Raw genomic sequence first — 18,141 nt, 5'->3', positions numbered from 1 at the left:
AATTCATTATATTCGAACTGAGAATATGTTCGAGAATCCTGCAACACATCGATGTTAAGCATATTGGTCTGTAATTTTCAGGATCTGTCCTTCTACCCTTCTTATATACAGGCGTCACCTGCACTTTTTTCCAGTCGCTCGGGACTATGTTGGGCAAGAGATTCGCGATAAATGCAAGCTAAGTAAGGAGCCAATGCAGTAGAGTACTCTCTGTAAAACCAAACTGGAATCCCATCAGGACCTGGCGATTTATTTATTTTCAACCCATTCAGCTGCTTCACAACCCCAGGGATGTCTATCACTATGTCTTCCAGACAGGAATCTGTACGAGACAAACGGCGGTATGTTTGTACAATCCTCCTGCATGAAAGATTTCTCAAATGCTAAATTTAAAATTTAAGCTTTTGTTTTGCTGCCTTCCATTGCCAGGCCAGACTGGTCAGTGATTGAGTGGATGGAAGCCTTCGACCCATGTACCGATTTTACGTAAGGCCAGAATTTCCTTGGGTTTTCAGCAAGATCTTTTGCTAAGGTATGACGGTGGTAGTGGTTGTATGCTCTGCGCATCGCTCTTTTTATAGCAACACGAATCTATACTAACTTTTGCCTGTCCTCATTCTCCCGATCTTCCTTGTACCACGAGTGCAACTGTCCTTACTTCTTGAGCATTCTCCGAATTGCGCTGCCAAACCATGGTGGGTCTCTTCCATCCGTAGTCGCAATGACAGCATCATGATCACTAATCTCTGTCTCAACACTGACACCGTCGATGAGGTCTGGTCTGTTCGTGGCTACCAGATCTAAAATATTTCCATTACGCGTTGGCTGTCAATTTAGCTGCTAAAGACAGTATTCAGATAATGTGTTCAGAAGTAATTCACACGACGTCTTGTCTGTACCACCTGTAATGAATCCATAGACATCCCAGTCTATACTAGGTAGGTTGAAGTCGCCTCCGACTAATATAGCTTGATCTGTGTACTTCTGCAATACAGAGTGTAGACTCCCTTTGAATGATTCTAGAACTGTCACGGTGGAACCTGGTGGCCTGTAATAACACCCAACAATTAGCTTTATTTATCCTAGCCCTGTTAAACGTGTCCAGATAACTTCACAATCTCACTATACTTCGACCTCAGTACTACAATGAAGACACCACCCCCTACGGTGTCTAATCTGTCTTTCCAATACATGTTCCAACCCTCACTAAATATTTCAGAACTTCCTATCTCAGGGTTCAGCCAGGTTTCAGTCCCGAGAATAATTTGCAAGCCACACGCTTCCTGGAGGGCAGTAAATTCATGAACTTTATTCCGAAGTCCGAAAATTTACTGCTTCTAAATGCAACTGGAACACTGAATCCCTCATCAACCAGAGAGACTTCTCTTGTCAGTAAGTCTTTGTTAGTAATAGAAGTTGTACAGTGTAACAGCTTACAGAAATCTACTGAGACACTATCTACCTGTTCATCTGCATCTTGTTTGCAAGGTGATACAAATGAAGCATGCTGTGTTTCAAGAACCATACTGATTTTCAGAGAGAAGCTTCTCTCCTCCACAAATATCAAATGTCATCACTTATGTAATAAATCTGTGTTCTGTCTGTCAAATTGATCTCCATAACTACTACAGATTTTCATGGGGGTTTCTGCAAGTAACTTGAGCAGAATTTATAGCGCCTTATAGGCTTTAATGCATCAAACTCTATTAATACACATTATAAAAATGTATGTATATTCGTATATTCCATCTCTTCACCGAAACAACTGAACCAATTTCAGCTAAACTTGGTACATATATATCACTTACTGTTTACGAAGAGTAGCTGTGGGGTTAAGAACGATATCAAACAAAGAGGTGGGGGTAAAAAGTAAGTGTAGCCTACAATGCAAATGCCCAGCTTTTCTGCATCCACTACTTTAGAAAGAGCACTTAGTGACCTGCAACAAACTTTACACATTATTTTGAAACCTTTACAAAACTCTCTCATTGGCACCCCTCCCCCCACATGATGAAAGGAAAAAAACCACCACTTACGTTTGCAATGTTCATGAAGTAAAACTGCTGCATCAGGCAGGATGTCATGATGTTCACACTTATTACTTCTTTGTTACTAACTGTTCGCAGCACACTCAACAGACAGTGTCCACATATGCTACTGAATGTACCTACGAAATTATATCATTATATGACAATTCAAGAGACATGAGGCAAGGAGGAGATTGAGGGAATGGGGGGGGGGGGGGGGGCAGATGGACAGACAGAGGGAGGAGGAGATAGACAATAGGGGGTTGAGGCAGACAAGTGAAGGGGAAGAAGGTGATGGACAGGGGGGACACCCAACTAACAATTTAAATATATGCTTACTATGTTTCTTTTAATTCAATGAAGGTTCTTTTTTCCGTACCCTATAACTTCTCTCTTAAAACTTAGCAACTTATAGCAATACCTGTATTAATTTTTATTAAAAGTTATGTACTTAAGTATTTTTCAACAAGGGTTAAATGCACAGTACCCTAATCACTAATACAGAGAGTAGTTTTGAAACAGACAACTGATGAGCCAAAACTTTATGATCATTGCCCATAGAGACCAAATACTACCTGGTAACACTACGGGAACCAATATGGTAAGGAAACTATGTAAATACAGCAGAGAAGTGGGGAATCATTACATTGACAAAACAGGCCACAAATAAGAAAATTCACAGGCATACGCAGTTTTGAGGAAGGGCAGTTTGTTATGGCCTGGGTCTTCGGGAATCTTGCAAGCAGTAAAACTAGTCAGCTGTTTGCGCCTTACTGTTGCGAGCATCTATGGAAAATTGTTTTTGACAATGACACCACAGGTAGGTGACAGTTGTCTGGTCTGTAAACCAGGTTAGCCAACAATCTGTGGCAGATCTGATGCAATACAATGCTAGTGCAGGCAAAAGTGTTTCCTGAAACAACATTTTGCACCCTTTGTCAAACATGGGGCACCGCAGTAGACAGCCCTATGTACTCCCACATACAAAAAGATAATTACGATTGCAGTGCACACAAGATCATAAAAGTCTGACGGTATAGCAATCCAAACCTGCTGAATGAATCATTTCGTTTTATATCATACACACTGTCACATTCTGGTTCACCATAATCTAGGCGAGTGACTACTCAAAACATGCACTGCAACACCAACACTGACTGTCAGGATAGTATTAAGCTATGGTAAACATTCACATGGACTTCAAAGGGTAATTCAAGGCACCATGACAGCAGTAGACTACATTACCCTCCCTCCATGTTTGATATCTTTGCAATGGTAATGCAGTATACCAGCAGACAGCAGGCAAAATGCCACAATCGTGCTACAGTGGTTTGAGCAGCTTTATAGTGAAATCAGGCCTGGGCAACCAAATTTGCCTAGTGTGAACCTAGGTGTTGGTGCAGAGACTTTAATCCATATCACATGGAATCACTGCTGTATTGCATTCAGCAACCACAGAAATAGCACCGAGCACAGCAATCAATTTGCAACAAATGATAATTTTTAAGAACTGAATGCTCTACTGTATGTGATTCAATCAGTTTTACCACACACGAAATAAACAATGTACGTATGTTGTTGTTGTGGTCTTCAGTCCTGAGACTGGTTTGAAGCAGCTCTCCATGCTACTCTATCCTGTGCAAGCTTCTTCATCTCCCAGTACCTACTGCAACCTACATCCTTCTGAATCTGCTTAGTGTATTCATCTCTTGGTCTCCCTCTACGATTTTTACCCTCCACGCTGCCCTCCAATGCTAAATTTGTGATCCCTTGATGCCTTAAAACATGTCCTACTAACCGATTCCCTTCTTCTAGTCAAGTTGTGCCACAAACTTATTTTCTCCCCAATCCTATTCAATACCTCCTCATTAGTTACGTGATCTACCCACCTTACCTTCAGCATTCTTCTGTAGCACCACATTTCAAAAGCTTCTATTCTCTTCTTGTCTACACTAGTTATCGTCCATGTTTCACTTCCATACATGGCTACACTCCATACAAATACTTTCAGAAACGACTTCCTGACACTTCAATCTATACTCGATGTTAACAAATTTCTCTTCTTCAGAAATGATTTCCTTGCCATTGCCAGTCTACATTTTATATCCTCTCTACTTCGACCATCATCAGTTATTTTGCTCCCCAAATAGCAAAACTCCTTTACTACTTTAAGTGTCATTTCCTAATCTAATTCCCTCAGCATCACATGACTTAATTCGACTACATTCCTTTATCCTCGTTTTGCTTTTGTTGATGTTCATCTTATATCCTCCTTTCAAGACACTGTCCATTCCGTTCAACTGCTCTTCCAAGTCCTTTGCTGTCTCTGATAGAATTACAATGTCATCGGCGAACCTCAAAGTTTTCATTTCTTCTCCATGGATTTTAATACCTACTCCAAATTTTTCTTTTGTTTCCTTTACTGCTTGCTCAATATACAGATTGAATAACATTGGGGAGAGGTTACAACCCTGTCTCACTCCTTTCCCAACCACTACTTCCCTTTCATGCCCCTCGACTCATAATTGCCGTCTGGTTTCTCTACAAATTGTAAATAGCCTTTCGCTCCCTGTATTTTACCCCTGCCACCCTCAGAATTTAAAAGTATTCCAGTCAATATTGTCAAAAGCTTTCTCTAAGTCTACAAATGCTAGAAACGTAGGTTTGCCTTTCCTTAATCTTACTTCTAAGATAAGTCGTAAGGTTAGTATTGCCTCACGTGTTCCAACATTTCTACGGAATCCAAACTGATCTTCCCCGAGGTCCGCTTCTACCAGTTTTTCCATTCGTCTGTAAAGAATTCGCATTAGTATTTTGCAGCTGTGACTTATTAAACTGATAGTTCGTTAATTTTCACATCTGTCAACACCTGCTTTCTTTGGGATTGGAATTATTATATTCTTCTTGAAGTCTGTGGGTATTTCGCCTGTCTCATACATCTTGCTCACCAGATGGTAGAGTTTTGTCATGACTGGCTCTCCCAAGGCCATCAGTAGTTCTAATGGAATGTTGTCTACTCCCGGGGCCTTGTTTCTACTCAGGTCTTTCAGTGCTCTGTCAAACTCTTCACGCAGTATTGTATCTCCCATTTCATCTTCATCTACATCCTCTTCCATTTCCATAATATTGTCCTCAAGTACATCGCCCTTGTATAAACCCTCTATATACTCCTTCCACCTTTCTGCCTTCCCTTCTTTGCTTAGAACTGGGTTGCCATCTGAGCTCTTGATATTCATGCAAGTGGTTCTCATTTCTCCAAAGGTCTCTCTAATTTTCCTGTAGGCTGTATCTATCTTACCCCTAGTGAGATAAGCCTCTACATCCTTACATTTGTCCTGCTTAGCCATTTTGCACTTCCTGTCGATCTCATTTTTGAGACGTTTGTATTCCTTTTTGCCTGCTTCATTTACTGCATTTTTATATTTTCTCCTTTCATCAATTAAATTCAATATTCTTCTGTTACCCAAGGATTTCTACTAGCCCTTGTCTTTTTACCTACTTGATCCTCTGCTGCCTTCACTACTTCATCCCTTAGAGCTACCCATTCTTCTACTGCATTTCTTTCCCCCATTCCTGTCAATTGTTCCCTTATGCTCTCCCTGAAACTCTCTGCAACCTCTCGTTCTTTCAGTTTATCCAGGTCCCATCTCCTTAAATTGCCACCTTTTTGCAGTTTCTTCAGTTTCAATCTGCAGTTCATAACCAATAGATTGTGGTCAGAATCCACATCTGCCCCTGGAAATGTCTTACAATTTAAAACGTGGTTCCTAAATCTCTGTCTTACCATTATATAATCTATCTGATACCTTTTAGTATCTCCAGGATTCTTCCAGGTATACAACCTTCTTTTATGATTCTTGAACCAAGTGTTAGCTATGATTAAGTTATGCTCTGTGCAAAATTCTACAAGGCGGCTTCCTCTTTCATTTCTTCCCCCCCAATCCATATTCACCTACTATGTTTCCTTCTCTCCCTTTTCCTACTGACGAATTCCAGTCACCCATGACTTAAATTTTCGTCTCCCTTCACTACCTGAATAATTTCTTTTATCTCGTCATACATTTCATCAATTTCTTCATCTGCAGAGCTAGTTGGCATATAAACTTGTACTACTGTAGTAGGCATGGGCTTTGTGTCTATCTTGGCCACAATAATGCATTCACTATGCTGTTTGTAGTAGCTAACCCGCACTCCTATTTTTTTATTCATTATTAAACCTACTTCTGCATTACCCCTATTTGATTTTGTATTTATAACCCTGTAATCACCCGACCAAAAGTCTTGTTCCTCCTGCCACCGAACTTCACTAATTCCCACTATATCTAACTTTAACCTATCCATTTCCCTTTTTAAATTTTCTAACCTACCTGCCCGATTAAGGGATCTGACATTCCACGCTCCGATCCGTAGAACGCCAGTTTTCTTTCTCCTGATAACGACGTCCTCTTGAGTAGTCCCCTCCCGGAGATCCGAATGGGGGACTATTTTACCTCCGGAATATTTTACCCAAGAGGACGCCATCATCATTTAATCATACAGTAAAGCTGCATGTCCTCGGGAAAAATTACGGCTGTAGTTTCCCCTTGCTTTCAGCCATTCGCAGTACCAGCACAGCAAGGCCGTTTTGGTTAATGTTACAAGGCCAGATCAGTCAATCATCCAGACTGTTGCCCCTGCAACTACTGAAAAGGCTGCTGCCCCTCTTCAGGAACCAGATGTTTGTCTGGCCTCTCAACAGATACCCCTCCGTTGTGGTTGCACCTACGGCACGGCCATCTGTATCGCTGAGGCACCCAAGCCTCCCCACCAACGGCAAGGTCCATGGTTCATGGGGGGGAAACAATGTATAGGAAATGGTATGTGTCAAAAATGTATTACAATAGTTTAATCCAGAAATTCTTGAAAATAAATGCAAATATTCACTCTGGAAAATTTGTTGTGCAGGTACACATCAAGCAGTTTTGAAAACAACTGAATGAAAACAACTTATTCAGTTAAGCAGTTTTACGTGCCAGATTACTATCCACTCATTTGAGTGAAAGTAGTCAGAGCTCTCAAATGATAGAACGTGACATTCTGAGTTGCCCAATCCCCAGAGCAACCAATTTCAAGCAGCAGTATTTCATTGTTTTGGCACTGTTTAATCATCATTGTTGATTGTACCCATAACACTTATTGCCACCGATATTGTTCCAATATTTGCTTTTTACTGAATGCCAGTAAGTACCGTTTAGTTCATTTTTTCAGATATGTTTATGAATAGGCATTTACGTAGCAAACTTTGTATCTGGATCTAAGTGCCGAAATGCTCAGTGGTGGGGTATGCAAGAAATCATGGCCGCTCGACAAGTTATAGTACATGCTTGAAAAGCAAGTGATTAAAATCACGAAACCTTTTAAAAACTTATCTTAAATGCTATCTGCTCACTTCATCTCAGCATTTACTGTAACTGTCCATTGCATGCAAACCAGTGGAAAGAGATTTAATAGATTTAAATTAATTAATTTTGCATTTACTTAAAAAAAATTTAAAACATAGCACCTGCAGTTAAACCTTTACAAATAACCCACATTTAATGCCAGAAGTATGAAAAATTCACATTTCAATTAAGAAATACTTTTTATTCATCTCCCAATCTTAGTCACAGTTCACGTGAAACTGTGAAGGCTGAAAGTATGTACGTGAAATCACTCAAACCCAGAGACTTAGTGACAAATATTCAGTGTAACTGACTTATCCAACAGATTTGTGCCAAATATAGTAAGCAAAGTAAAGTTTTCCCTCTTTCATGTACCTACTGACAGCTCAACACTCCTGCTGACTGGTGAGGTCTCCTTTACTCCCAAATTATTTACACACACCTGTCTCTGTCTGTTCTCACAGTAACTGAAACCACTGAAACCCAGAGTGTGAGTAAAAACATTAATATAGGGCTGCCATAGTAACAGATTAGTTTCATTTAAATGAAAAAACAAACTGAACAAAGAAACAATCTGTTGTGAAAACTAGCCAATTGCCCCATCACTAATGTGAGGCAAAGCTGAAACATGTTCAAGGTCCCCCAGTCACAATAGCACAATGAATTGAATGCCAGTCTACATGCACACATATTGACATAAGGAACAGGATGGAGAGAGGTATGGTGCTAAATAATATCCACTATGTAAAGTTTTCAACAAAGACAACACACATTACTGTTAGTACTTTAAGCAAGCAGTTATTTACAGAAGCAAAGGAGTGGAAAATGCAGTTAACTCAAGCATGTTTAAGTTCACTAGCACACACTTACCAAGGAAAGAAATTTTAAAGTACTGTGTTATACATCATTTCAGTGTCAATGATCAGCTATTCTTTTTGTTTTACCTTAAAGAGTTGTATGCAACTTATTGTGTCCTCATCTGAAAACACTATTTTGTTTTGTTGACTATATTCTGTGGATAAAGACTACAGTGAATAGCATCATTAGCTCTCATTGCTATTGAGTGAAGAAGCCTGTTCACAGAGAAATTTTAAAATAAAAATTTTAAGTAATGAAAACTTTTGTCTTGTGGGGTGTTAAATGTAACTATAAATTTCTAATTTTAGACAGAAGGGTAAGAAATGGTGATGCTATCACAGGGTGAGGGAATGGCTGGGGATGGAACTTCCATTGCTCAACACTACCCCTGATGACAAATTTCAACTATCTAGGTCAATGTGACCGGAAGTACCACACAATTCCCAATATTTTCTTATATATACAAAGCTGTTTCCTTAGATATCACAAATTCAACACACACTACTGATTTTATTAGAATCGTGTTTCAACACTTGAGGATTTGAAAACAAATACAAATGTGTGTGAGAAAGCATCTTAATTTTAATAAATATTTTGTCTAAAAATATACACATGAGATCTATTTACATAAGTAGCTAGAAACAGTGGCAATTTTATTCTAGTTCACAATGTCAATGTCTGGGGCAACATGAAAACATTAATATGAAACTGATGATAAACTCCTGAACTGCAAGTGCTGCCTCATGTAGTTCTTTACATAAGAGCAATAGAACTAAAGTATTAATGATTCACAGCTTATCTGAATTCCCATTTGTTTTACTTATTATTATTCACAGTATGCAATTTGTGCATGGCAAAGTGTTGGCCAATCAGCTCCTATAACACAAATCCTTCTGCACCAAAGTGCTCTGTAGTTAACTCAGTTTTCCTTGCACATTCTATTACACAATTCTTAACCACAATGTTTCTAGATACCATTTTAAATATCAACAACAATGTTAAGCAATAATCTGTTTACTAAACAAACACTACAACAACAACACATGCAGAGGCATTTCAGTAACATTTCATGTTTTGCTTGAGGTTCCCATCTATTGTTACATATTCAGGCATAAATTCAGATTGGCACTTCAACAATTTTCAATTAAAATCCAGTGGTATTGTTATAATTGATTAAACCAATGAAATTTAAGACACTTTCACTGTTAAGGAATCAGTATTTTTATACCATTCTAAATTGCAGGAAGGAACAAACAAAAGAAAGCTGCCTGCCAACCTAGATAACAATCTACACCATCAGTCTTAGTTTTACTCCTTATGTTTAAGGACGATTGGACCCACATTGTCTCCAGTTTCCTGGTTGACCTTGTTATGTGTGCCATCACAGTATGGAAACTGAAAAAACAAAGTTTGTTGTGTCAAACTATTTAGAAGAATTAGACGTTGAATGAAACCAATAGGCAGAATAAATAGTCAACAATGAATTTCACTACAAAAAGTGGTAAAATGCATGCAAAAATACAGAGGCCTGGATCATAAAAAGTAACTGTTACAGTATCTGTCCACACTCTTATCGGTATCAAAAACCAAGTTCAAAACAAAATCTCCAGCCTGCACAACCATCTTTTTCAAACTATAGGAAACATTATAGACAAAACAGTTCAAAATAACTATTTTTGATATATTTTGTCTAATTCCCAAGGCACATGGAACCACTTTCAACATTAACATTCCTCTGCCTTTTCCACTAATTCTTGACTTGGCTTTACTCCTTGGCACTACAGCCCTTGTAGGACCTTGGCCTCTCTGACAATCTCTGCCCACTCTTCTCTGCTGGCTGCCTTGGCTCTCCATCTTCTAGCTCCCATCCTTCTAAATTCCTCCTGCATGTTGTCTAGCTATCTGGTCCTTGGTCTGCCCCCTTATACAACATCCATCAGGTTTTCCCTTGAAAACTTTGACTGTGCTGTTCACCACATCCATCAGGTTTTCCTTTGAAAACTTTCTTGACTGTGCTGTTCACCATTCTCTCTACATGTCCCAAACAATGTAGTAGTACAACTAATCTTATTTTTGATTCTCCAAACACCCCTATCATTCACTGGCTCCGTAGATTTTCCCAAGTATCTTCCTGTCCCATCTCACAAGGGAACCTCCCCATCGCACCCCCCTCAGATTTAGTTATAAGTTGGCACAGTGGATAGGCCTTGATAAACTGAACACAGATCAATTGAGAAAACAGGAAGAAGTTGTGTGGAACTGTGAAAAAATAAGCAAAATATACAAACTGAGTAGTTCATGGGAAGACAGGCAACATCAAGGACACTGGGACCGCAGGAGCGCCGTGGTCTCGTGGTAACGTGAGTAGCTGCGGAACGAAAGGTCCTTAGTTCAAATCTTCCATCGAGTGAAAATTTTACTTACTTTATTTTTGCATAGTTATTATATGTCCGTTCGTTCATTGCTGTCTCTGTTCACTGTAATAAGTTTAGTGTCTGTGTTTTGCGACCACATCGCAAAACCGTGCGATTAGTAGACGAAAGGATGTGCCTCTCCAATGGGAACCGAAAACATTTGATCGCAAGGTCATACGGCAACCGATTCCTCCACAGGAAAACACATCTGATATATTCTATACGACACTGGTGACGGCATGTGCGTCACATGACAGGAATATGTTGTCGACCCACCTAACTTGTACACTTGGTGAATGGGTAAAAAGATTCTTCTACCTTGCCCGATTTAGGTTTTCTTGTGGATATGATAATCACTCCCAAAAAAGTGATGAAAACATAAGAGTTTGTCACATAAACTGAAAATAAAAAATGAAACTTTTCACTCGATGGAAGATCTGAACCAAGGACGTTCCGCAGCTACTCACGTTACCACGAGACCACGGCGCTCCTGCGGTCCCAGTGTCCTTGATGTTGCCTATCTTCCCATGAACTACTCAGTTTGTATATTTTGCTTATTTTTTCACAGTTCCACACAACTTCTTCCTGTTTTATCAATTGATCTGTGTTCAGTTTTTCAAGGCCTATCCACTGTGCCAACTTATAACTAAATCTGAGGGGGGTGCGATGGGGAGGTTCCCTTGTCAGGAACAACACATTTTGTGTCATAGTGCAGGTCTCCAAATCATGCATCACCACAGGTCTAACTACTGTACAATACACAATTAGCTTCACATTCCTACTAAGGCTCCTTGCTTTAAACACTTCAACCAGTGCAAAGTAGCTCCTGTTGCCAGCTGCAATTCTTTCCTGTATGTCTTCTGTCCTATCATTCTCAGTTACCAGTGACCCAAGATATTTTAAGCTCTCAAGGCAGTCATATTCTCTTCCATTCAAAGTCATGCTTCTTTCTCCTTCACTGTATCTTTCCCTAGATGTTACCATACACTCGGTCTTTGATTAATGGTCAGTCTCATCTCTGCACCATAGCTTTCTACTTTTTCAAGCTTTTTTCCAGGTTCTGTTTCCTCCTGGATAACAAATCAATATCATCCATAAATGCAAGCTCCTGAGTCACTATTAAACAGTGTTCCCAGGGTCGTTGCTTTGTTTCTTTCGCACTACCCCCTCCGAGCTGACAAACAGAATAGTGGTGAGCACATCACCCTGCCTCAGTCCATTATTAACTTCAAATGGCTTCGATAAATTGCCCTCAATCTTTACTTTGCATACTGTTCTTCTCAAAGTCATTTGAACCAATCATGTCATTTGGTTAAGGACTCTGCCTCTTGCATTGCCTTCCAAAGTTGATCCCTTTGGATACTACTGTAAGCTTGTTTGAAATAAATGAACAGCTGGTGGACATTGATGTTTTAACATTTTTCAAGGAACTGTCTGATAGTGAAAATATGATCTGTAGTGGATCTATTAGTTCTGAAACCACATTGGTAGCCTCCTAGATGCTCTTCTACGTATGTTCTTAACCACCCAGCTATGATTTTTCCTAATACTTTATATACTATACAGAGCAGTGCAATTCCTCTACAATTCCCACAGTCAGCTTTGTCATGTTTCTTATGTATAGGGCAGAGTATTGCTGTACTACAGTGTTACGGCATATTTTCTTTCCACCACATTTCCACTATAATCTCGTGCAAAATCCTCACTAGTTTTTCTCCACCATATTTTATCATTTCTGCTGTAATACTGTCTGACTAAACCAGAGGTTGTACAGAGTTTCAGGGAGAGCATAAGGGAACAATTGACAGGAATGGGGGAAAGAAATGCAGTAGAAGACGAATGGGTAGCTCTAAGGGATGAAGTAGTGAAGGCAGCAGAGGATCAAGTAGGTAAAAAGACAAGGGCTAGTAGAAATCCTTGGGTAACAGAAGAATATTGAATTTAATTGATGAAAGGAGAAAATATAAAAATGCAGTAAATGAAGCAGGCAAAAAGGAATACAAACGTCTCAAAAATGAGATCGACAGGAAGTGCAAAATGGCTAAGCAGGACAAATGTAAGGATGTAGAGGCTTATCTCACTAGGGGTAAGATAGATACAGCCTACAGGAAAATTAGAGAGACCTTTGGAGAAATGAGAACCACTTGCATGAATATTAAGAGCTCAGATGGCAACCCAGTTCTAAGCGAAGAAGTGAAAGCAGAAATGTGGAAGGAGTATATAGAGGGTCTATACAAGGGCGATGTGCTTGAGGACAATATTATGGAAATGGAAGAGGATGTAGCTGAAGATGAAATGGGAGATACGATACTGCGTGAAGAGTTTGACAGAGCACTGAAAAACCTGAGTCGAAACAGGGCCCCGAGAGTAGACAACATTCCATTAGTATTACTGACGGCCTTTGGACAGCCAGTCCTAACAAAACTCTACCATCTGGTGAGCAAGATGTATGAAACAGGCGAAATACCCACAGACTTCAAGAAGAATATAATAATTCCAATCCCAAAGAAAGCAGGTGTTGACAGATGTGAAAATTACCGAACTATCAGTTTAATAAGTCACAGCTGCAAAATACTAACGCGAATTCTTTACAGACGAATGGAAAAACTGGTAGAAGCCGACCTCAGGAAAGATCAGTTTGAATTCTGTAGAAATGTTGGAACACGTGAGGCAATACTGACCTTACGACTCATCGTAGAAGTAAGATTAAGGAAAGGCAAACCTACGTTTCTAGCATTTGCAGACTTAGAGAAAGCTTTTGACAATATTGACTGGAATACTCTTTCAAATTCTGAAGGTGGCAGGGGTAAAATACAGAGAGCGAAAGGCTATTTACAATTTGTACAGAAACCAGATGGCAGTTAAAAGAGTCGAGGGGCATGAAAGGGAAGTAGTGGTTGGGAAAGGAGTGAGACAGGGTTGTAACGTCTCCCCGATGTTATTCAATCTGTATATTGAGCAAGCAGTAAAGGAAACAAAAGAAAAATTCAGAGTAGGTATTAAAATTCATGGAGAAGAAATAAAAACTTTGAGGTTCGCCGATGACATTGTAATTCTATCAGAGACAGCAAAGGACTTGGAAGAGCAGTTGAACGGAATGGACAGTGTCTTGAAAGGAGGATGTAAGATGAACATCAACAAAAGCAAAACAAGGATAATGGAATGTAGTCTAAGTCAGGTGATGCTGAGGGAATTAGACTAGGAAATGAGACACTTAAAGTAGTAAAGGAGTTTTGCTATTTGGGGAGCAAAATAACTGATGATGGTCGAAGTAGAGAGGATATAAAATGTAGACTGGCAATGGCAAGGAAATCGTTTCTGAAGAAGAGAAATTTGTTAACATTGAGTATAGATCTAAATGTCAGGAAGTCGTTTCTGAAAGTATTTGTAGGGAGTGTAGCAATGTATGGAAGTGAAACATGGACAATAAATAGTTTGGTCAAGAAGAGAATAGAAGCTTTTGAAATGTGGTGCTACAGAAAAATGTTGAAGATTAGGTGGGTAGATCACGTAACTAATGAGGAGGTGTTGAATAGGATTGGAGAGAAGAAAAGTTTGTGGCACAGCTTACTAGAAGAAGGGATCGGTTGGTAGGACATGTCCTGAGGCATCAAGGGATCACAAATTTAGCATTGGAGGGCAGTGTGGAGGGTAAAAATCGTAGAGGGAGACCAGGAGATGAATACACTAAGCAGATTCAGAAGGATGTAGGTTGCAGTAGGTACTGGGAGATGAAGGAGCTTGCACAGGATAGAGTAGCATGGAGAGCTGCATCAAACCAGTCTCAGGACTGAAGACGACAACAACTGTCTTCTCCCAGAGCTTTATTGTTTTTAAGTGTCTTTGTACTAACCAACTTCTTGCGGGTTCTGCCACTGATCCCTGGTGCTCCTTATCTCAATTTGCTTACTGCTCGATCTCTTCTGCCGTACCGGCATCAACCGCACCTTCATCTTCAGTGTCTGTTCAGTAGTTCGTTAAAATACTCCAACCATGTGTCTAAATCTGATCTTTTCCTCCAATCAGATTTCCCTTTTTCTCTTTACAATAAACTGCTCTCAGTTGGAATCCTTTCCTTGTATCTTTAACCCTCATATAGAATTTCCTTGTTTCTTGATCAGTATTTCTCTCTCGTAACTCATCAATCCACCGTTTTTCAAATTCTCTTTCCTCCTACATTCCTTATCTGCTTCCCTTCTCTTCAAGTGGTATTCTTCTACAGTACCTCTAGTTCTCTGCAGCATTCCTTTTCTTGTGCCATTTCTTACTTCTATCTTCCTCCTACAGTCTTTATCAAACCAGCTCTGGGTTCTCAATTGCTTTTTTCTGCCCAGTACTGTTTCAGCTGTCTCATGTATTATTCCTTTAACCATTTCCTATCTTTCTTCAATATCCTCTCCTGCCACTCTTTTTAAAATGATTACTATTTTTGATATATTTTGTCAAATTTGCAAGGCACATGGAACCACTTTCAACATTAATACTCCTCTGCCTTTTCCACTTGGGAGTTTGAAAGCATTTTGTCTCATTTGATTAAACAATTCCACCAAACGCCACTCATTCTTGACTGAATGCACATAAAACACTGAAGTTTCTCGGAGTTCTGATCAGCAACCATCGATTCCTGAAACAAATCTTGGCAGTTCAAATACATTCATTAGCTGCATCATATTGTAAACCGAATCTGACTTTCATGCTGAAACATGGTGATTTTTCTCCAAAATTTAGGATTCAAAATTTTTTGAGCTGAAAGCATTCTGTGTACGGAAATTGTGAGTCCTTCAGTTACTGCCCAGTACACAATTCTTCAGTGTTTTCCTAAATAGTCAACTGTTGCTATGTTCTTTGCTCACATTTCCTTTATAAACTGCTCTTACGAGAAATCTTCAGGGTGGAACAGGAATGCTCACTGATGTAATGAACAACATTGCTCCATCCTGGTACACACCTAGCATCTGCTGCCATGTATTCTTAATGAAGGTTGTTACAATCTTAGGGAAGAAACCAATGCCAAAAGTTTTGCCGACTTACAAACACACTGAATTTTCATATGAGAAGTAAATACATTTTTTCACAACAGACTTCATAGTAACGTAAGAATGCCACAGTGTAAGTACGCCCATTAGGCAACAACGAAGTTTTCCATATGAGAATTGGCAATTTATCTAAATGTCCAAGTGACTTTCAGGGAGAGACTTCACATGACAACTTCTGCTGTTTCATAGTCGAATAGTTTAAGTTTTCTACCAATTTTGCACGTAATTTGTATTTAATATTTTTCACAAATTCCTACACATACAGGAGGTATCAACACAGTCAATTACAAAACAGCAGACAGCACACAAGACATTCAAAACAAGTTATTTCACAAAATAAATCAATGTGAACATGATACATAAAGCAAAGAAAACAGCAAGAAAACATTTTTAATAACAACTTATAGACTGACACAGCAGACCTGACTGTATAAAAATGAACAAAATTACAATACAAGAAATTGACATACATATATAAATGAAAAGGAAATTTGGCTATATGGATTTTATGCTAAGCGCAACAGTGTTTGACAAGCAGTAAAAGCAATTATTTTAGTGACTGTTCTGGCAGTTTCCCATACGAAATATTTAAACCACACACACACACACACACACACACACACACAGTATTGCCTCTGTTTAGTCCTTTCTGATATAAATTGTGGTAACAAAGTGGAGTGTAGGACATTCACTACCTTTTAACACTAACCCCAAAAGCTTCATTTACAGCTTCATATGAAGTGAACAAAAGTGAATGAGCATTTAGACAATTCACTAGCATTCACAACTTCTGGCTTGTACCTGTTAAGACACATTTACACTTTAGGTTATGTAAGGCAATAAAAGATGAGCATGTAAGAACAGTAACTCTCCAAATGCAGCGTATTTCTTTTGCACTTAAGTTGTCAGCAGATGTTTCATTCAATATAACACTAAGTATAGTCATGATGTAGAACAGTGGTATTTAGATAGGATACTTTCTGCAATGAACATTCTGAGAATAATTATAGCAAGCAAAATGGCATAGGGAAAGAAAAATAAGTGCATGTGCATTTCTGTGCAGGTGTGAAATCCAGCTCCAGCTTCCCTTAACCTTGTTTCAAAACTTTATACATGAATTCACTGAAGATTTTTGACAGTTACTTGCAGCAAATGAGGGAAAAACTGAAATGCAGGGCACTAACTACTGAAAAGCAACTGCACCTGAAGAAAGGCCAGCACTTCCACTCCAATTCTTAGAAACGAGAGATAGTTACATGTATTGTTAATTACTTGCTTCGCATTTGACCAATGAAAGCAAATTTTCCCAGCTGTTCATACCAAGGTGAGCAATGAAGTGGGGTTTGCATAAACTTTGACAATCCCTTTAATGAACAATGCCCAGTGGATCACAAATTATTACCCAAGACTTTGCACTAAACAAGAGTGAACGCTTCTGCTGTACCACCTTTCACACCTTCAGACAATGGTCTGTATACTGATGCTAATTTGCTTCAAATGAAAGTCTTCAAGACATGTCCTACATTCTTTCCTTTGAACTTAGTTGTCATTAAAACATGTCTTACTTCCATAGGTTGAGAGAATAATTGTTTAGATAGTAACACCACTGTCTAAAGCTTACAGGCAGCAGCACTTTGATACTTTTATTCAAAAAATTATTCTGGTGTCTCAAACTGAGCCACTGTTAATTGACATGACCAGTATTGCAGAACGTTTTAGGCTGCATGAAATGCTGGCTCACAAGCAACCTTCCAATGTTCATATGCATGTAAAAAAACCAGTGAAATTCAGATAATAACAGTTATGAAAACTGTCAAACTCAGGAAGCAAGGAACTGTTACTGGCTTGTGACAGGGTCATGTTTCTGACAAAAACAGATTTTTTCAGAGGAAGACATTCATATGAACTGGAGGGTGAAAATTATCCTGCTGTTAGTGAAACTCATGGGATTATGAATATATGCAGAAGTTCCAATCAGTGAAGTTCACCATTCATGGCAAAGCCAACAAAACTTCCTCAGTCCATCTAGCATCTATTCAGCTAAATAGATGTTCCACCAATCTATATTTCATTTACATTATAGACTTATCTTCCCCTTCCTGATCTCCATGTCCCCATGTTTCTTGTAATAATTCCCAACACGTCTCTCCAATGCTCTGTGTGCAACCCAAAATTGTGCAATAGTTGCCACATTGAATGTCCATGTGCCACAGCAAGACCAAGTTGGTAACAAAAGGTCTATTTCACTGAAAACTTACTGTAAGCATTCCTTATTTTTCACAGTTACATTTATTTCTTTTAGCTGCCAGGTCTTCAACAAATTCACTATCAATGTTACAATTTTCATTTGACAAATGTTATTTTTGTCTTTTTACATATGACTGAG

The 18,141-nt window shown here is 39.1% G+C and overlaps 1 protein-coding gene across 3 annotated transcripts in view; it reads right to left on the bottom strand.

Annotated features, from left to right (window-relative positions):
* Window positions 1-18,141, bottom strand: part of LOC126241819 (CDGSH iron-sulfur domain-containing protein 2 homolog) — an 85,135-nt gene that overhangs the window by 33,395 nt on the left and 33,599 nt on the right. For 2 of the 3 annotated variants that reach the window (XM_049948040.1, XM_049948038.1), the window contains exon 4: window positions 8,868-9,700. The exons of the other annotated variant lie outside the window; for it this stretch is intronic. In XM_049948040.1, coding sequence (XP_049803997.1) covers window positions 9,614-9,700 — 87 coding nt within the window. In that variant the 3' untranslated portion in view covers window positions 8,868-9,613. Of the gene's footprint in view, window positions 1-8,867; window positions 9,701-18,141 lie in introns of those variants that run through there. 3 annotated transcript variants of the gene reach the window in all.

The sequence above is a fragment of the Schistocerca nitens genome, chromosome 1 (assembly GCF_023898315.1).
Source record: "Schistocerca nitens isolate TAMUIC-IGC-003100 chromosome 1, iqSchNite1.1, whole genome shotgun sequence".
Taxonomy (NCBI): domain Eukaryota; kingdom Metazoa; phylum Arthropoda; class Insecta; order Orthoptera; family Acrididae; genus Schistocerca; species Schistocerca nitens.
This window is presented reverse-complemented; position numbering and strand designations above follow the sequence as displayed.